The following is a 20,798-nucleotide window of genomic DNA, read 5'->3' on the forward strand; positions in this document are numbered from 1 at the left end:
ACAAACGAAAATGAAATAATTGAAAACCACCAACCAAACTAACAGTAGCAAAATTAGTTATGAAGTAGCAACAAAGTGGTTTTATGAAGAACCATTCTAAAGGACCACAGTGTTAGTTAGGAAGGCTGAGACCCACTGAGCCTGAGGCTTTGCCTGCCATGCAGTCTGCCCTCTAGGTGGCACCTCAACCGCCCACAGGGCTGGAACCCAGCCACGCTGCATTTCAGGTGAGGCTGCATGGGTGGCCTGCTGGCTGTCTGCTTTGCCTAAAGCCAGGTAGCCAAGGAGCTGTCCAGTCCGATTGTCCACCTGCTATTCCCCCAAACCTTTAGCTGACATTCCGGGAGACCCAACACTCAGAAAATAAGACACCAAGACACCAGAATCTTGTTAGCTTGGATATATTTTTTTCCTTTTTTTTTTTTTTTTTTTTTTTTTTTGTCACAGAACACTGTTTGCAGTAGAGGGAACCGGCATCGCAGTCTGGTAGTGTCATGGTTTCTTCACATAACCAGGATGTTGTCATCCTTCAGCGCAAAAGCCCTCACGGCACGTACCCTATTGAAATTCAGGACGGCTCCAATATTCTCTGTTTTTCTTTGTCACTTTTTAAAAAATAAACATTTTTAGGTTTGTCCACAAGAAGGCCACGTAGGCTCTTGGCTAGCGGAAGACAGAAGAGCTGCGGCACACCTGGGCTGCCGCCTGCTTGGGGCTGGCAGCTCATCTTTTTTTTTTTTCAACTCATTTTTATTAAAAAAATAAAAAATGCTCCAACTATCAGTTTTACAAAATCTCTAAGGGAAACACAAGAGCAAGGTGCTGAGGTAAAAAACACCTGAGGTAGCTTTTATTTGTGTGTTTTTCTCATTTAAAAAAAATCTGTAAATTTAACACCCTGGGCCAACAACCTCGTATAAATTGCTATTTTCCTGCACTTTAAATTTTTAAAGAAAGAAAGAATTTCACTAAATGTTGATGGCTTGTATACCAAGATGGAGAGAGAGTCCATTCTTTCTTTGTGGAATTTTTCTTTGTTTGGCTGGCTGGTTTATTTGCTGGGTTCCTGCTTTCCTCTTCCGAATGCTAGGACAAGTACCGCCGACTCTTGTTCGCTTGAGTAACCGAGTGTAAGCTGAGGCTGGTCTGTGTGGTTCGCATTTGTTCCTTGTGTGTGGTATGATATTCAGAGCACTGCTTTGCCTGGGGGAGGGGAGGGGTGCATAGATACGGGGAGCAGAAAAAGGATGAAGGGACTCAAAAGAATTTCGGGTAAAGAGGACAGAGGAAGGTTAGGAGGGAGATAAAGAGAGACAGAAATATATAGCAGTATGCAAACAAAACAAAACAAAACAAAAAAACAGTTTAAAAACCTGTGAAACTGAGCAATGGGTGTGTGGGAGAAACAGGTGACCAGGGCCTAGGGCCCCTCCTCAGGGACGGTATCCCTTCTGTTGATAGACACAGGTGACCCACAACTGCCATTAAGTGTCCTTGACAATATTTCCCTCCAAGTGAATTTTTTGTGTGGGTGGCTCAAAGTTCCTTTCTATACCAGTGGACCTCACCCAAGACTTTTATTCTTTGAAGTCTAGAAAAGCCTGCTTTCTCTTCAAAAAGAAAACAAAATGAATCACTGAGTACAAATTGTTGTTAGTGGAGTTATTTGATATATTATTTCTAAAATATATTAACGCTGCAGGCACCCTGTGTAACCCACAGGCCACATTTCTTAACATCCTTCCCCTTCTGATATGTACATACATGTACAGAGACAACTTTCCACAACAAAGAAACGGCTAGGAATTTTGCTTTGCTTTGAGCGTGTTCACCTATGTTAGTTCAACCAAAAGGGATAGCGTCCTGGCAGCTGAGGAGAATCTGAGTTGGATGGGCAGTGGATGGCTGTTATGCCTGCAGAAGCCAGGGGAAGCTGGGGCAGGCCAAGCGGTGTTTCTGGACAACCTGGCCTTCCCTGTGCCCTCCTGGATCCCAGGATGTGTAGAGGTCTGCAGGCCCTGGCTGCTCTGCAGACTGCGCACTCCTCGGGATGCTCTTTGGTGTGCTCCCGATCTGCTGGCTGTTTGGTCTCATCTGTCAGGTGTTGGGAGGGCTACATTCATCTGTTGCTTGCTGGTGCCTGTGGGAGCCTCACTTGCTGCGCTGTGGGGCGACTCCCTGAGGGTATCTCTGCTCCTGCTGCTTCACCTGCTGTACAATTTCCCTGATCTTGCGTTGTGCAGTCTGCAGTGGAGAGAGGGGAGGGGAGGGCACAGGGAAGAAACAATCTCAGTTCTGAGGGCCCGGAGGAAACCGAGGGTCTAGGGCTTGGGCAAGGAAAAGTTGGATACTCAGGCCAATTTCACCTCCCCCAGGCCTGGCAATCAAGGGCAGAATTCCTCTCCACCTCACCCGAAGCCTGCAGGGTACAAGGCAGGGGCTCGAAGGAGGGAGAGGGAGGAACTAGCAGCCTAGAGTTCACAGTAAGCAGACCGACCAGGAAGCAGTAGCAGGGGTCAGCGATGGGGGTAGAGACCGAAGGCCCTGCCACTTACAGCTGAGCTCTGCTATGTTCCTACTCTTTCCCAAAGCACTAGAAACATCAGGAAAGGAGGAAGACGAGAGCCCAGGCACAGCCTGAACATCTGGAGCTTGACTGTGAGCTCCAGCTGCCCACAGGCTGAACTGCGAGACTGACCCAGGCAGCAACTGCAGGGGTTAGGTCAGGAAGCAGTTGGCAAGTTGCCTACAAGCACAAGAAGAGCTCTTCAAGCTCTTCAACCAGTTGCTTGGTTCCAAAACCCACTTGCAAACCCATCAAGACACTTGCAGTGCTGGCCTCTCTGGCAAAGGCATGCAGTGACGTGGGTGTTCTGGTGAGGCAGGGAAGAGAGCAACAGAAAACTAGGGGCCCTTCCTGAGTGTTAACCTTCCACAGTGAAACCTGGCGTCTGGCTGCTCTGCCAGGGGCTTGCCTGACAGTCACGTGGCTCTCAGAGGAAGCCCGGGATGGCTAGGGATGCTACACTCCCAACCTAAACATGCCAAGGGCACTGCACCAACAGTTTCCTGTCCCTGAGGTCAGGGGGCCTGGGAGGGGCTCCACACTGTGTGTGGTGGCCACGCGACACAAATACAAACTCTGAGCTAGTGGGAAGAGCTGGGCAGGAGGCGGGGCCCTCACAGAATGAATAGTAGTACCTGGCTAGCAAAAAAATGCCCGATAATTCTGACGATCACTTCCTCATTCTCGTCTGGTGTTTGGTCACGAGGCACGATAACTTCTGCACTTGTCAAGTTCTGCAGCTCATTCACCTGAGAAGGCAGAGAAGGCAGTGAGCCCGGGGAGCCCCCCCATCCCAAAGCTAATACTTGGGCAGTGGAGGGAGGGGCTACAGATACAGGGGGGAGGGGCTTAGTCTAGGGGAGTAAAGTTAGCAGGAGGCTCAATCCTCTTTTCCTTTGTCCTGCTAGGCCAGGTGTGGGTTTGGGCTCATTGAGGCTGACTGACAGAAAAATGGGGTGTAGCCCTGACACCATGGGCCACTTTTTTTTTTTTTTTTTTTTGGCTTTTCAAGACAGGGTTTCTCTGTATAGCCCTAGCTGTCCTGGAACTCACTTTGTAAACCAGGCTGGCCTCGAACTCAACCTGCCTCTGCCTCCCAAGTGCTGGGATTAAAGGTATGCGCCACCACTGCCCGGCTTCCATGGGCCACTTCTAAGCCAAATGTTCTAATTCTGTAGACACTCATGGGGACCCCAGTGACAGCTCACGTTAGAAGCCTGCTTCCTGGTTGTTAGCCATGAGCAGTCTGTTGTCTGACACAGCATAATCCACCAACTTCCTCCTCCCTCCTTTTCCCATCCCCCTCCCTTTCTTCTGAGACAAGGCTGGCCTTGAACTTGCTACACGGGGGAGGATGGCCATCCACTTTTGACCCTCCATTCTCCATTTCCAGAGGGCTGGGATTACAAACACACAGAGGTCCTGTCTGTCCCTGATCCTTGTCATGATGGGGGCAGCCAAGCACAGCTGGGGATGTAGAGAATCCAGTGACTGGTTCTAACAGAGGCCCAGGCTTCAACTCCTCCGGCACTCGGTTGTGTGTACTCTGGATTCGGATTGTACCTGTAGATCCAGAGACTGCCTACAGTCCAGGCTGACTGTATTCTTTTACATGTGACTCACGACACCTGGAATCTGAGCTCCCTGGGGCACTGCAGTTCCTATCACCCAACAATCATGTCACTTCACCATCATGCACCAAGCTCTACAAGGACTTGTCCAGTCACCCATTCGCCTAATGAGAAAGCCATCTTCCAGAACACACTCACACCCAACAGATACCCTATTCATGTCTGGGATTAAAATGTTTCTCTGAGGGCTGGTGAGATGGCTCAGTGGGTAAGAGCACCCAACTGCTCTTCCGAAGGTCCGGAGTTCAAATCCCAGCAACCACATGGTGGCTCACAACCATCTGTAACGAGATCTGACTCTGTCTTCTGGAGTGTCTGAAGACAGCTACAGTGTACTTACATATAATGAATAAATGAATCTTTGAAGAAAAAAAAATGTTTCTTTGAGGGGCTGGCCATTGAACCAGGGTTCCATACTTGTTTTTTGTTTTTTTTTATTTTTATTTTTTTTATTATTTTAAAGATTTTATTTATTATATGTAAGTACACTGTAGCTGTCTTCAGACACTCCAGAAGAGGGCGCCAGATCTCGTTGCGGATGGTTGTGAGCCACCATGTGGTTGCTGGGATTTGAACTCTGGACCTTCGGAAGAGCAGTCGGGTGCTCTTACCCACTGAGCCATCTCACCAGCCCCAGTTCCATACTTGTTAAGCGCCCATTCTATCACTGAATTATACCTCCATTTTCGGAATTCAGGTGACGTGTTACCTACACCTTCAGACCAAAAACATAAATTACTTTACAAGTAAATTTGTCTCACCCTTTGTTGAGCCAACTCCCCTATAGCAGACATCCAGACTTTTGAAAGAACCAGAGAATTGCTTATATGGTAGGGAGAGTGGGGGGTGAGGGGGCTTGAAACTGCTATCAAGAGAGACCATAGGCTAGAGCTGCAGCCTCTGGACTTGGAAACCAGGTAGAGTGGTGGGTTCTGCTGTGTGTATATAGGTGTGAAAGTGAGGATGTATATAAGTGTGCCTGTATATAAGTGAGCCCTCAGTGCCAGAGCAGTGCTGATGACTTCTGTCCTTGGAATCTCACACTTCACCGTTGAGCATGGGTCAGGAGAACCCAGGCCTGTCAGCCTAAGGCCCTCCCTCGCATGTGAGAGTGAGCAGAAGAGGCAGCGAGGATCCGAGGGAAATCAGGCACAGCCAGGGCAGGGAGTCAGGAGTCAACTTACGGTTTTCCCACCCTTGCCAATCACCCGGCCAGCAGTCGACGAGGGGACTCGGATGTGGGCCTCCAGCTTCACTTCTTCTTTGGGATTAAAGAAGTTTTCTTCCTTCAGTTTCCCAAAGATTCGTCCCTGAGCCTGAGAACAAGATCCGTTGCTCAGAAGAAGCCGGTGACTGGGCTAGCCACCAAAGAGGGCAGCGCCACTTTGCCAGTGCAAGGGGAAGCTGGGAGGCTCAGTGATGGATGCCATCCTCCCTCCGAGCACACCTGCTCAGGTTCCCACAGAGCCAGGGATGCCACACACTGCCTCACTCTGCCATCTGCACAGGGCTGCTAGCTTCATGGCTTGTGGCTGCCTCCTCTAAGGAATATGTGTGTCCAGGTTGGCCCAACTGGTGAGCCACTACAACTACATTCTTATTTCCATATTCCCAGTGCCCATAAGTATTTGTTTTGTTGCATTGGTTTAAGATTTTCATAACTCCTTCTCCACTGCGCTCTTAGTTCTCCAGTTACTGAAGGCCGTGAGCACGGTGGTGACAGATGTAGTGAGTCTGAACCTGGCACTGTGGCGCTGGGAATCAAACTCACGGCCCTGCATGTGCTAGTAAAGATATCATTTTGGCATGCACATTGGCAGCAGTCAGTGCTGGGGGACCATTGCTATCTGTAATACTCTGGCTCTATCCCATTACCCACCAGTAGTACCAGCTACCGATACCTGAGAATCCCAGGATCTCAGGAGGCTGAGGGAAATAATTTCGAGGTCAAAAATAAAATAAAATAAAGCAAGGCCAACCTGAGCAACCTAGTGGGACCCTGTATTAAACTTAAAAAAAAAAAAAAAAAACCTGGAAGGGGGCTAAGAGTATGGCTCAGTGGTCAAGAGCTTGCTACCCCCTATGTATGAGGCCCTAGGACTGCCTCTGCACCCCCAACCACAACCACAGCAGTCAGGAGCTGGTCCCACCCCTTCCTGCTCCCATTCCTCAGCGACCTCCAGTTCTCCTCCTTTTTCTACAGGTTGCTGCAGACACTTCATGTCCGTGGGACCACGGCCTACATACTCTTAAGTGTGTGTCTAGGTTCATCCTGAGGCATGCACTGACACTTCATTCTTTCATGGCAAAATAATATTCTTTTTTTTTTTTTTTTTTTTTTGGTTTTTCGAGACAGGGTTTCTCTGTTTAGCCCTGGCTGTCCTGGAACTCCCTCTGTAGACCAGGCTGGCCTCGAACTCAGAAATCCGCCTGCCTCTGCCTCCCGAGTGCTGGGATTAAAGGCGTGCGCCACCACGCCCGGCCAAAATAATATTCTTTCACACTGTATTCCACATGTTTATCCGTGACATATGAATACACATTTCTGACTTCTTGAAATTCAAGTTTTAATCTCCCAGAGGAAGGGACTCTCCCCCATGTTGCTAGAACCCCCTTAGGAGCTGTCAGAACTTCTACTACATAAGGCTTCTTTTCTGCATCCATGTTAATGCCCCACAGCTGGAAAAGCCAAAGATGGCCAACAGAATGGATACTAACTGACGACCCACCTTTCTGAGGAGAGAAGGCAGAGCACAGAGAAATGTGCAACCAGGCCAGAGTCTGACACCCACAAGCAGCAGAAGAAATGAATACACCTCTGAGCTGTCTGCCTGGACCCAGAGCCTGCAGGGCTCACATGGTCCTTGGCACTGACCTTAAACTGGGCTTCAGGAGGACCAGTGATGATGACCATCCTCTCACTGACATCTGGACCTTCTGCTGGAGCGATCTGCAGTCAAAGGAAAGAGGAATGTGCGGATGCCCAGACCCCCTGCGCACACTAGTCAGTGAGGAAGCGTCTGCCTTCAAGCCCCATGCCCTGTCTGACATCGTGCTGCCTCAGCCCTGGTCTTAGGAAGTCATGGCCTTAATTCTCAGTATCAAATCTGAGCCACTGGCTGCCCAGAGCAGGTCCGAGCAGGTCAGTAGTTACTGCCTCTCCCTGCATCCAAGTCCTAGGAGGTACAGGTTCTGGCAACCCCCAGGGCCAAGAGGGAAGGAAGGGTTAGTCGGCAGCATTGTCCAATCCCTAGGTAGCTGCAGGAAGGGTCACCCTGGCTCTAACTCACAGCACACAGCACACATTAGCTGTAAAGATTAGGAAGGCAGAGCAGGTATGTCTGTCAGTAAAAGAGGCTGCCTTGGTTCAAGCCACAGCTCTGCAAACCTTTCTCCTTATGAACTTCCTTCCCCATTCGGGAAGACCTAGCCAGCAAGCTTTTTAATCCTGTGAGAATACAAAGACCTCACCAATAGTTTGATTAAAGGTATCTGGTGGTTTGAATAAGAATGGGCCCATAAGTTCATATATTTGAATGCTTAGGGAGTGGCATTAGTTTAGAAGGATTAGGAGGTGTGGCTTTGTTGGAGGAAGTGTGCCACTGAGGTGGGCCTTGGGGTTTTAGGAACCTACGTCAGGCCCTTGAAATCTCTGGCATTGGCAGAGATTTCAAGACAGCCTAGTACTGACTCTGTCATGTGGCCACTCTCATAAGCCAACCAAGGAAAAATATAAAATGTACAGTCTAAAGAGAATAGGAGTACCAGGAAGTGTAGTGGAGCTATATGTATTGTGTTCAAGGAGATAAACGTTTAAAGAAAAGCCTTATACTAAATGGAATAAGGAAGATAGTGATCTCAGAGCAAGACCTCATCCAGACAAGCTTCGGACTTGTGGAGAAGAATTGAACAAAGGCTTAAGCAGTGAAGAAAATCATCAAAGACAGAAAGCTGATGAAAATGACTTGAGGGGCCAAGTTCCAGTTCCAGTAAGCGTGAGAACTAGGCAGCTTCAGCCACCTGGTTCTGGCTTTAGAGTCAAGAAAGGGGTTGTGGATCCCTCTGCAGCTAGGGAAAGCCACAGAGGCCAAGCCCCTGTTGGGTTCTTGTTACGTTTTCCCCCCAGCACACTCTGACTTAAAAAATCTGTACAGGAAGAGGAAGAGAAGTCAACAACAGAGTTGATCTGGATCTGGTAGCTTCAGGCAGTCATTCCACCTGCTGAGGAGACCAAGAAGGTACTATGGTCTGGTCTGCCTCAGGACCTCAGGATCCTAGTGGCCAGTGGAATTTCTGTCTAAGACTGAGGCTGACCACTTAGGTGTCTCAATGAGCCTTATTCTCTGTGTCTTGCTTTTTTCCTGTAAACTGAGGTTTGAATAAAGGAAGCCCTCAAAGCCCTTCAGTCCAAGCTGTCTCACTGTAGGTTGTTGTTTTGTTTAACCATCTCAGACTACAGCGTTAGGCACTAACAAAGATCTCTGGGCACTGCAGACTATGGCCATCCTTGCTTTCTACATCATCTAGGCCAGGGTATTATCTGTGCCAAGCCATCGGGCATAGAGCACCCCATACTCTCATCATGCCCAGCCCACCATGGGCTAGCTAACCCCCAGTGCAAATGTGAACCCCTAACTGCAAGCACAGATGGATGCAGCTTGAGAGTACAGCAAGATGCCATCTTTCCCAGGGGCACCACTGTCCTCATAATGCACAACTCAGAATGCTTTGCTTTTGGTTTTCTTCCCTGTCACACTTGGTTGTGGGAGAAATTCCAGCTCTTAGGGAAAAAGTGTAGGCATTCTCTCTCTCTCTCTCTCTCTCTCTCTCTCCAAGTCATGAGACTTGGCATAACTCTGGGTTGTCTCATGGTAGCAAATTCTTTCCCCTAACAATGAAAAGCATTTCCGGAAGCGTTTCACGGGGGCTTTCGGAGTCACGGCCTCGCACTGAGTCACAGCAACAGCTGGGCTGGAGGCAGATCTGTGGCAAACAATCACAGACAACCGAGGGGGCAGAACATGGGCTAACTGCAGCCACATCTGCACACATCAGTGTTGCAAACCAAGGGGACTTCCCTCTCCCAGTCTTTGGCTCAGTCCTGGCCTCTTAATAGGAGACACGATCAGCTTTGTCTGCCTATGACCTTATCAGCACTTTCCAGAAAGTTCTTCAGTTTGCATTCCCACAGTCTGTAAGTCCTTGAAGCCTGGGCTAAGGAACATCAACATGCTGAGTGCTAGGCATAGATGCTCATTCTGCTCATGTGGGCCTTCTTTATCTTCTTGGGAAGAGGGGACAGTGCCAACCCTTGGAGGATCAGGTTTGGTCATTACTAGTTCTTTCTTCTAACTTTGGTTTGGTTGAACAGGAAAGGACTAAGATGAAGAATGGGAGCTGACAGGAATGGCCATCTTTAGGTACTGTGAGAATTCTCTAGCACTGACAGGAGGTGGCCCATGGGGACAGGCAGCAACAATCTTACCTTGATGGAGGCACCAGCAAATCGAGCAAGCTGTTTGATATGTGCCCCCTTCTTCCCGATGATAGCACCCACAGCTTGGGTTGGGATGAAGAGACTCACAGTCTCCTGCTCTGGGTACTAGAAAAGAACACGTACACAGCTATCACTCTGACCTGGCACCTCATGGCCCAGCCAAGTGCTGTTAACAGACCCAACATGGGAAGGCCTCCCAATCTGGAGAGATGGCCAAAGTGTCATGTCAGTGTGTGGCCTGGTGCTCTATAGATGAATCTGAGGAGTGATGTTGAACCTAAGCAGGATTGCACGAGCCTGCGAGGACCTCTGAGCACCCACTCACATGTGTCTGTGAGGCACATGAGCTGGCTGTCCCTGGGTTCTCAGACACAGATCTGATATACATGCTTCCTGGGCCTTCCTCCAAGAACCAAAATGGGTTATTTTGTGGTGACTCAGTGGATTAAAAAAAATGTTCGTCATGTAAGCTTGATGACATGAGTTCAATCCCTGGTGGAAGGAGACAATTCCTGAACACTGTCCTAGGGGCTGGAGAGATGGCTCAGAGGTTAAGAGCACTGACTGCTCTTCCAGAGGTCCTGAGTTCAATTCCCAGCAACCACATGGTGGCTCACAACCATCTGTAATGAGATCCGATGCCCTCTTCTGGTGTGTCTGAAGAGAACAATGGTGTACTCATATACATAAAATAAATAACTTATTCTAAAAGAAAGAAAGAGGGAAGGAGGGAAGGAGGGAGGGAGGGAGGAGTTGTTCTGACTTGCACATGGCGCTGTATGTGCTGTGGTGGGTATGAGCTTTCACATATACAATAATATACACAAAATAATAAAAAGCTATTAACCACGCCTGGCCCAAGGACAGAGGGGAAGCTGTCCAGCCCATCGTATAACGAGGAACACCACCTTACAAGGTGATTAGCCCTGCTGTGACCAGGCTCCATGCTGAGTACCCAGGATGGTGGGCAAGCCACCTAATTCCTGGAAACCCCTGAAGAAAGTCAGAGGTTCTTAGGCCAGGCTGGCAGTAGTTGATGCTATAGGTGTCTATGGGAATGATGTAGCTTTGCTTGCTAGACTTTGATTAAAGAACACTGGCAAAAAAATGTGTGATGTAGTGTATGCCTGTGTACATGTTCCTATGTGTGCATACATGTTAGAGGCCAGAGGCTGATGCTGGTATCCTCCCTCAATCACGCTCTTCATACCTTAGTGCTGCTGTGAAGTACCCTATGGAACCTAGAGCTCACTGACCTAGTTAGATTACCTAGACAGTGAGATCCAGAGATCTCTTACCACCAGTCCCTCAGTGCCAGGAGCACCCGGCACACCTGGCTTTTATGTGGGTGCTTAGAATTGAACTTGGGTCCATGCTTGTATGGTAAGCACTTTATCAACTGAGCCACATCCCCTGCCTACTGGAGGCTTTTCTTTAGCTTATTAACATTTTCCTTTTTTGTTGTTTGGTTGGTTGGTTTTTGGAGACAGGGTTTTCTCTGTATAGCCCTGGCTGTCCTGGAACTTACTTTGTAGACCAGGCTGGCCTCGAACTCAGAAATCCGCCTGCCTCTGCCTCCTGAATGCTGGGATTAAAGGCGTGTGCCACCACACCCAGCCTTAGTATGTTTTAAAAAGTGTGGTGCATGCGCGCGTGCGTGTGTGTGTGTGTGTGTGTGTGTGTGTGTGTGTGTATGTACATGAGTGCAGGTGCCTATAAAAACTGGAGATACTGGATCCCCTGAACCTGGAATTACAAATGCCTGAGTCACCTGATGTAGGATCTGGGAACTCCAGTGTTCTAGTAGAATATTGTGCACTTTTAATGACTGAGCTACAACTCTAGGCTTCTTGTTCTTTAAGGAAGGATTTTACTCCGTATGCAGCCTGGGCTGACTTGAAACTCACTACACAGCCCAGGCTTAGCTCAAACTGTGAGCATCACCTGAGAGGCCGCAGAGGTAAGGGGGGTGGCTCCCAGGGTGGCTTGGTGCTTACACTGTGAGCTGCATGAGTCCTCAGGCAGCCTCGAGCCACAGCAGAGAACATTCACACTGTGAACATTCACAGGCCTGGTCATCAGGGGATACATGGAACTGGCCGCAGAGCAGAAGGAACTGGGGAGGAATGGTGGCTGGGGCAGAAATGAGGGGCACTTACGGAGTGATGATGTGGGAATGGGCCGAAATGGTGATGAGGGTACAGACTGGAGAAGTATCCGGAGTGGGTCTGCACAGTAACAAGACATTCAGTGAGTCGGAGTCCACGCAACATGTCTATGAGCCAACACCACTATCGCATCTACAAACGCGTACCTTGTGTTCCTACTCTCTGCTCAACTCCCTTTACCACGAGACCATGGAACCTGTGGCAAGGTGCCACCTGGCTTCTAAGATGACCCCTGCCCGCTACGAATGCAGCGCACACCCCCTCACTGCTCTGACCTGCTTGGGTGGAGGCAGGGCTAGTGGCTCCTATTTTATAGGAAATTACAAATTGTACATTACAAGCAACAGAGAACCCTGGAATAAAACCCAAGAGTTATTCAGAACAAGCAATCGTGATCACTGGAGACAGAACAGTTTCTATTCCAGAATAGAAACTCAGTGGAGAAACTGAAAGCAACAGTCAGGGAAAGGAAGCAGACGGATTAAGGCGTCCTGTGCAGATGTGGGGAGGGGAGGAAGGCAGATGTGGGGAGAGAGAAGGGCAGATGTAGGGAGGAGAGGAGGACAGATGTGGGGATGGAAGAGAACAGATGGGAGGAAGGAGGGCAGGTGTGGGGAGGGAGAAGTGGAGCAGGAAGGCAGATGTGGACTCACGAAGCAGAACTAGCTATTAAGAAAATCAAAGTTGAAACAGCTGTTTTTTAAATTGAATACCTACAGTATTTATAAATCTATTTATAATATTTTTTTCTCATAGTGGTCCTGTGAGACATATCTGAGTCCATATTCTTATGGGAGGGACCCTTATTGAAGTCAGCCAAACTCTGTTAATTAAGTTTTACATAAAGTCAAGTAAACCCTGTTCCCACTGTCACCGCCGGGGGAGGCTGTGACAGGCACAAGGTACCCAGGTACACAGCCCTGCCTGACACAGGGAGGTGTGGCTGGAGCTTGAAGTCTGAGGAGAGCTGAGGGCCCTGAGCACATGTCAGAGTGATGTGCATGTCTTCCACCCTCCGCCTCTCCAGCTAGACTCGGCTCCAGATCGAGCTTCACACTATGACCCCTTAGTAAGAAAACCAGAGAGAAGAGTTCTGAGCCCCGGATGCTTCTCAGGTTCTAGGGAGGGGCCTCTCACCTGGGGCATCCTGGCTCATGCCTTGGTTGGACTGAAAGACAGGAGAGGTGTCTCAGCCCACAAGAGGGTGCTACCGGGCCAGTGGCCTCAGGGAAGCCTCACAATTTGAAGGCATGTGGGCAAAAAGGCTCTCTCTTGGCCCTACTTCTTCTTGGAGACTCTCTGGGAAGCACGTGGATTCCAGCCCATTCTCTGTGCGTGTCTGGGGTGTGGCAGGTAAGCACAGAAGAAAGAGGATTACTGCAGCTTCTCTGCTCAAATTTCTAACCAGGGGAAATGAGGCCTCTGCCTGCCTCTGGCCCGAAGCAACTCGGCTCTCATAGCAAAAGTGGTTACTGTGAACTGTGAGTCTAACACCCATGCAAAGCCAAGAACAGATCCACAGCACAGGGTATTCCGGGGTCTCAAGAGTCCTAACAGGAACACTGCCAAAATCAGTCCCACCATAGGACAGATATTTTTAACCCTTAGCTTGTAAAACAACAATGAGGTCAGATTTCCTTTATCCCTAAGTCGGAGCTGAATAATTGCTAGAAAGAAAGAATTCTGGATTTAACAACCAGGTCATTTCTTGTGAAGGCTTAGGTCTAGGCTTCGGTCTGAATCTCTAGCTCTACAAATGGGACCATTTTCCCCAGGTCTATCCAGACTCCGATGACTATATCTGATTGTATTTGTTATCCATTCCTCAAAAGCTGCTAAGCACTACCCGGTGGGAGACCTGAGGGAGGGACACAAGGGGACTTATGGTCTACTTGGGAAACAAAAGTAAAAAATAACTTCAGAGAAGTCTTAAGACAGTGTGACCAAGATGAAGAGTGGCAGCCCAGGGCCTTGTAGACCTGGCCCAGATGTAGACTTGACCTCACGTACATCTATGAGCCAAAAGGTATGAGCTCTTTCTAGGAGAGTAAATTGTAAAGCCCAACCGACTCCAGTTTTGAAGAAACACCATTTTGTGCGAGACCAGGCGCTAAACTCCAATTCCAGGAAGAAAACCACAAAGTCCACTTGAGCAAACATCCCAACAGCAGGGTCAATGTACAGAGATACCTGAAGACATCCTGCAGAGAGTAGATAATCTAGCCATCCTGTTTGTCAGGTGGTTTTGTCCCTGTGTCCGGTTCCTGCAGATCTCACCAGAGATGCAGTTTTTAAAATATTAACTTGCTGACCTGAATAGAAATTCCCCAAGCTTGCTGTATCCACAATAAATACCCTATACCCTTAGATGCAGGGCTCTCACTCTAACCCGCTGTGATGGGGATGGTGGGAGTTCTTGCTCACAAGCTAGTAATAACAGACCCTATGTGTCTGTATCAGAAGTGGCTCCTCGGTGGTCTTTGGGGTCCCTAATACTTGGGCATAACATAAATGAGTATTTATTTACAACAATGTAGGTTGTAACCAGTGTTTTTTCTGTTTCCCATCTCCCCACACTAAGATGTGAGTTGACAGCATCTAATAGAAAGGGATTTTCAAATTAATATTTCCTCTGGTGAAAGCAATCTACCACTGACCTAAGGAAGGCAGGATGCAATCACCTACCAAAAAGGCCAAGGCTGTCATATATATGTGTGTGTTTGTGTGTATGGGGTAGTGTTTTTACAAAGATGACAGTTAGGTGTGGCCCAGTACTGACAAGGGAGAGAGTAGGTGGTCTTTTTCATATACTGGCCCATTAAAAACTCCCAGTTTGACTCTACTGACTGGCAGACAGGTATACAGCAGACACACATTTGTGAAAGTTCACAGGAGTCACCACCAGCTCGCCTACTTTCCAGAAAGAACTGCAGGCTGTAAGGTAGAGGCAAGAGATGGGCTGACACTTGAGTTAGGAGAAACCAGAGACCAGAGGTATGAACAGCGAGAAAGGAGTATGGAAGGCCGGTACCAGGCTTACGCATTATTCTCAACCGTCTCAACAGCTCTGACCTGATGACAGACTCATCCCTGGCTGAAAAGAGAGTAGGTGTTCCCTCTGGGAACCAGGAAAAGCAAGGCCTTGGGCAGTTTTCCAAGGTTAGGAAGGTTCACTGTTCTACCCCAGACTGAATGTCTCTGTGCACAGCAGCTTATCCACGGTGAGCTCTCTTAGGACAACAGAAGGACAGGGTTTGGAGGCTGGACACTGAGAAGCAGGAACCAGAAGCAAGTTGTGAAGCCCGGTTTATATCCAACTCTGCAGCCTAAGATCTTAACCCTGCCAGCTTCTTTGATCTGCACAAACTGGGAGAAGTCTCAGTGAGGTGGGGCCTCAGGAGAAGGCTATCAGTAAACTCCCCTACGGGCTCCTTAACATATCCTCTCCAGTTAACTTAAATACATCAAAGTACCATTAAATTTTTTTCCAAACAGAAGTTGGCAGGCCAAGGTGTTTTATGAGTAGGATTGAAAAAAAATCAAATAGTAAGAGCTACCCTTTTCCAATTGATTCTTTGAGGAAAATCATAACAACAAAAGCAAGCTTTCTGTTGAGGCTGACACAAAGTGCGAATCTGCAGTGACTGCCATGGAGACACAGTTGACTAGACTGGGTGAAGCCCAGAAACAGGCTGTGAGACAGGTGGAACTGGGCAAGGTGATGCCCTCATCCTCGGGGAGGTGGAGGCAGGAGGATCAGCTGCTCAAAGCCATTCTCAGAGATAGCGAGAAACCAGCCTGGGCTACAAGAGAGCCTGTCTCAAAGAATCAAAGCTAAAACAAAGGGCAGAGCTGGATTTCAAACTGACTGATAAGCTAGCACATTACTCAATAACTGACTTTGAGAAACTGGCTATACACTTGGAAAAAATAATAAGGTTAGATCAAGATAAATTCCCAGCCGGGCAGTGGTGGCTCACGCCTTTAATCCTAGCACTTGGGAGGCAGAGGCAGGTGGATTTCTGAGTTCGAGGCCAACCTGGTGTACAGAGTGAGTTCCAGGACAGCCAGGAATACACAGAGAAACCCTTTGTCAAAAAAACCAAAAACCAACCCCCCCAAAAGATAAATTCGCTGTAAAATACATTATAACCACCCCCCCATCAACAATTGAAAATTAGTATAAGGAAAACATTTTATTCTTGGCTGAAGAAGGGGCTTTTTCCTTAGCATGACATTAAAGACCAAACCCCCAAAAGAAAATATCACATCTTTAGTTTTTATTCATCTATTTCTTTTGTTGAGACAGGGTCTAACCATGTAACCCAGGGTGGCCCAAAAATGTTTGGAATCTTCCCTTCAGACTCCCCAGGGCTACCTATTGCTGCCATTGACTGATTATGCTTGAACACCCCGGCACCAATCTGGTCTAAGAGAAAGCCATGGTGTTTATATTGCATACATCATTTTCATTTCAGTTATCAAGGACTCCTAACTTTCAGATAGGCTCTACAGGGCTCCTTATGCAGCCTCTATCCTAGGAAGTGATACATTTTCAGTGTCTTTTAACGGTACCAAGGTACTTATTACACTTCAAAGCAAAGGGAAAGGACGTGACCCACATCCGGGTGCTTCGGCCACGACCCCTCCATTACAGATGTACATATAGTTCAGTGGTAGCTCCACCCTGTAGTTTAAGGGTATTAAGCACAGTACTCCCAAACACCTCAGAAAAGTTTCTGGGAGCAAGGCAGAATGTGCTATGTCTGGGATGTGGTACCAACGCATGTCTGTTTTCAGGGTGTGAGCAAACGGCCGGGGAGGGGGGGGGGGAGGGGGGACACGGGGACAGAGCCACCAGCAATGCCTACACCAAACAGCACCAATCAGCAAAGAGCTCACCCACTCACTGGATTCTCCCCGATGAAATGGTTTATACACAGGAGTAACAAAATCTGCCCACAAAATTCGTCCTTGTGTTTAGAGAAGAATAAGGTGGGGGAAGGTAGCTGCCACGGGTTCAGTGTCTTCAGCCTCCATTTGGTAATGTACTAATCTTGAATGATGTTTGTGAATAAGACTGACAAGCAGAAGACATTCACATTCTGCTGAGAATTAAGGCTCAAACATCAGGCAGTGTGCTGTTTACATACAAACACTACGGTGTCTTCTTTCTAAAAACTTCCTTTCTATAAAGTATATTTCAGTTATGGACAAAGGTTGTATTAAATGACTAACACTCATGACTATTGCTTGAACTAACAACTTATTTTTATAAAACACACCTCAAGTTACTGAAGCAGTGAGCAGTTCCTTCCTAGGTGGTATGACCCCATGTTTGAGAACACATGTTCAGAGCTTGGTTTGGTATTTTTCCCCACCAGAAAAACTCTTATTCAAATTACAATCACTCATCAAGACTGCAAACAAAAGTGTTTGCCCTTCCTCAACATGAGGGAATAGCTGTGCTGCCTGGGGAGTGGGGGTGGGGGATGAGGGGGTGAGGGTGGGTTGGCACAGTGGCCCGGGGGACACCCAGTTACTTACAGCAAAGGGGTGATAGGGGGGACTGGGGGGAACTCCACGGGGCCCTGCTTGTGGAGGAAGCACAGACAGTCCGGTCGAAAAGATGCCAAGTGCACTGAGGTTTAGCCCTGGGATCAGATTGGCTTGTTGCTGGGAATAGAAAAGAAGAAAAAAGATAAGGGAGAGAAGCCCGGGAGGCCAGGCTTGCTATAGCCAGCCTCCATCCCCTCCATCCACCCCACCCCCATCATCTGCATAGCGCTAGCATTTCAGTCAGCTCCACCCTGGTACAAGGACTTCCTTACCTCCTACTGAGAGCAGGCAACAAACCTCAGCCTGACAGTTGCATTTGTTCAAAGCTTCCTGGGCAACCTTGGGTATAACTACATCTTATTGCAATCAATGATGTTGTCACTAGCTGCTTTCCTGCTAAGCCTTGGCCCCCACCCCACCAATCCTTCTCCCATCTCAGCTCTGGACTCTTGTGCCCTGCTGTTTGTCCCCCTCCCCCTCCTCAGCGTCTAAAACTCCCATTTCCTCAAAGATACAAGATGGAGTCACAGGGCTCAGACCCTTGCTCCTGCCTCAGTTGAGGTCAGCAACTGTTTAGAGCTGTATTCAGTGTCTGCTATGCTATTACTCAATAAATATTTGTTGAATGGAAAAAAAAAAAAAAAAAAAAAAAACCCCAGTCTTTTCTAATTACCCATGGGTGAGTCAGAGCCCGCACTAGCACTGGCACACAGGCAAATCTCACATCTGATTGGATGACAGTGCCTTTTTGTCACTTAGCTGCAGCTTCAAGATCATGTTACTTCACATCTCAACCTAGGGCTGGAGGCGGAGAAATGTCTCTAAGCTGGCCCGTACCCAGCCCGCTCCAACCCTTGGCCTCCTGAACATGAAGCAATCATCTTAGATTTTCTGTTTGTTTCTCTGTGGGTAAAGTCACCCTGGAAAGTGCCCCTTTATGTAAGTATGCAGAAGAGCAAACTTTACCATCACCTCGAGTTGTATGTTTGGACCTGGTGATTTGGTGATTTTGCTCACAGAGCATGGATTTGGCACGGATATCTAGTGCCATATTCTGACACGGTGACATGAGGTGCACTTATGCCTCTTCTGAGAACATCCAGATTCCATGGAAAGAGATGTTCAGCAAAGTCCACAAGAGCTAGATGGCGAGACGTATCTACACAGGAGGACACGCCTCTCTCTCCCTCCTCCCCATCCTGTCCTACAATTACTGTGTGATCAGGTGATCAGGTGGGGCTGCAGAGGTGTGGGATGGACTGATGCCCCTATACAGAGAGGGGAGCTGCACCAGGCCACTCTGGCAATATTCGCTTCTCTGTGAGATGTGGGGATAAAGTAGTAGATGAAGATTCAAATGAAGGTCAATGAGTTAATATTGGCTGACCCTTTCCATTCTCAGAAAATTATAGTGAAAAAATGAAAGATTTTCACTCTTCCGAGTTGAGCCTTGCTGACGAATAAATATTTTTAGACAATTACAAAGTGAGAGTTAAGTAACAGAAAGAATGTATACTTTTCTGCAAGTGACACAGAGCATTTAAGTGGGTGACAGCATTTACTAGGCGAACTTAAGAGTGCCAACCAGGGAGCAAGAGATGCCAGTGAGCCAGCCGGGTGTGGTGGCGCATGCCTTTAATCTCAGCACTCGGGAGCCAGAGGCAGGTGGATTTCTGAGTTTGAGGCCAGCCTGGTCTACAGAGTGAGTTCCATGTCAGCCAGGGCTATATGGAGAAACCCTGTCTCGAAAAACAAAAAACAAACAAAACAAACAAAAAAAAGAGATGCCAGTGAGAAGTGAGCCCCTTCTTCTCTCCCACAGGCAGCCTGAAATGCCTGCTTCAAATAGCCCTCAGCTTTAGTCCCTGAGCAGCCCAGGCTAGACAAGGTCTCTGTGCCCTGAGGTGGCATTTGTTTCTGACTCTGCATAATGAACTCTAGGCCTTATGTATGCTGTATATAATATGTGTGATTTTATCACAGAAGAGCACCTCCAGCTCGGTGGATACAGTTAAATGAATGAATGAATAAATAAATAAATGGAAAAGGGTCTTGCTACGTATCCCCAGCTGGTCTGGAACTCATTGTGTAGACCAGGCTGGCCTCAAATTCATAGACATCCACCTGCCTCTGCCCCTCAGGTTCTGAGATTAAAGGTGTGTACCTGGATAAACGATATACTTGAGTTTTTAAAGAGAGAAGACATGACAACATTGTACGAGCTTAGAAACCAAGGGAACCTACTTTGCTGGCCCTATTACTTTGATTCTCATGTCTAGCACCCAGTCCTGATCACCTGCATGCTCTGCATTCACACGAGCCACCCCGCTCTGACCGCTTCCTTTTCTAAGTGGCCCTGAGCATCACCGCCCTTTATGGTCTGGATGGTACAATTTCATTGGCTCACATTGACTTGTGTTTAACCACAGTTTTCCTGATGGTTTCTTGTTTTGATGCCTTTATCCCAGGAAGCCAGAAGTTTTTTGCATCTCCCAAGGCACTTCCCCATCAGCAGAAGGACAGCTATCCTCACAGAGCTTGTGTCTTGTCTCAGCTTTGGGAAAACTAGAGATGGAAGTACCGGGCACTTACGTTAACGGCCAGCATGTCGTTTTCAAAGGCCTCTCGGAGCTTCTTCATAATCTCTATCTCAGCATTGGCACAGGCTTCAATGGTGCCCCTCACGGTGATGGTTCTCTCGGGGTTATATATGCTCAAATCCTGCAAGCTGGCCGGTGGGGAAGACAGCAACATTAAATTCCAGACCCCACACCACACACTCCCCTGATAAAGATAAAGACTGATATCTCCTAACACTACTGCACAGAATCCCTGCGATCTAAGTCTTCCTAGTGACATTGGTCACATGTATGTATATGTGAGGGGAAGAGGGTACTGTGGCTTGAACCTAAGGCCTCACTCGTGTAGGAAAAGTCTTCTACCCCTGAGCTGTAGCCCCAGCCCCAAGTCTTACCTTATGCTTTGAGAAAAGTCTCACTAAGTCTCCCCTTCAGTTCATTGTACAGCTAACGCTGCCCTTAACTTTTGGTTCAGCCGTCTTCTGAAAGCCTAGGTCACAGACCTGGCTAATTTTTTTTTTTCTTTCTTCTTTTTTTTTTTTTTTTTTTTAGTTTTTCGAGACAGAGTTTCTCTATATAGCCCTGGCTGTCCTGGAACTCACTTTGTAGACCAGGCTGGCCTCGAACTCAGAAATCCACGTGCCTCTGGCTCCCAAGTTCTAGGATTAAAGGCATGAGCCACCACGCCCGGCTGCTAATTTTTATTTTAAGAATTTCCTGGTGCCGGGGATGGAGCCCAGGGCCTCCCTCACGCCAGTGAGTGCTCAGCGGGCTATGTGGCTACACTGTGGATCTGCT

At 48.1% G+C, this 20,798-nt stretch overlaps 1 protein-coding gene across 1 annotated transcript in view; it reads right to left on the reverse strand.

The window, feature by feature from the left end:
* Positions 1 to 437: 437 nt before the first annotated feature.
* The window catches only part of Igf2bp2 (insulin like growth factor 2 mRNA binding protein 2), a 104,152-nt gene continuing 83,791 nt past the window's right edge, over positions 438 to 20,798 (reverse strand). Inside the window, exons 9-16 of the mRNA XM_021184654.2 lie at positions 20,014 to 20,149; positions 17,410 to 17,538; positions 11,854 to 11,922; positions 9,683 to 9,799; positions 7,073 to 7,147; positions 5,382 to 5,513; positions 3,202 to 3,315; positions 438 to 2,244 (exon numbers count right to left, since the gene is read on the reverse strand). Coding sequence (XP_021040313.1) covers positions 2,152 to 2,244; positions 3,202 to 3,315; positions 5,382 to 5,513; positions 7,073 to 7,147; positions 9,683 to 9,799; positions 11,854 to 11,922; positions 17,410 to 17,538; positions 20,014 to 20,149 — 865 coding nt within the window. The 3' untranslated portion in view covers positions 438 to 2,151. The remainder of the gene's footprint in view (positions 2,245 to 3,201; positions 3,316 to 5,381; positions 5,514 to 7,072; positions 7,148 to 9,682; positions 9,800 to 11,853; positions 11,923 to 17,409; positions 17,539 to 20,013; positions 20,150 to 20,798) is intronic.

Source organism: Mus caroli, unplaced genomic scaffold (genome assembly GCF_978045245.1).
Source record: "Mus caroli unplaced genomic scaffold, Mus_caroli_1 scaffold_17, whole genome shotgun sequence".
Taxonomy (NCBI): Eukaryota; Metazoa; Chordata; class Mammalia; order Rodentia; family Muridae; genus Mus; species Mus caroli.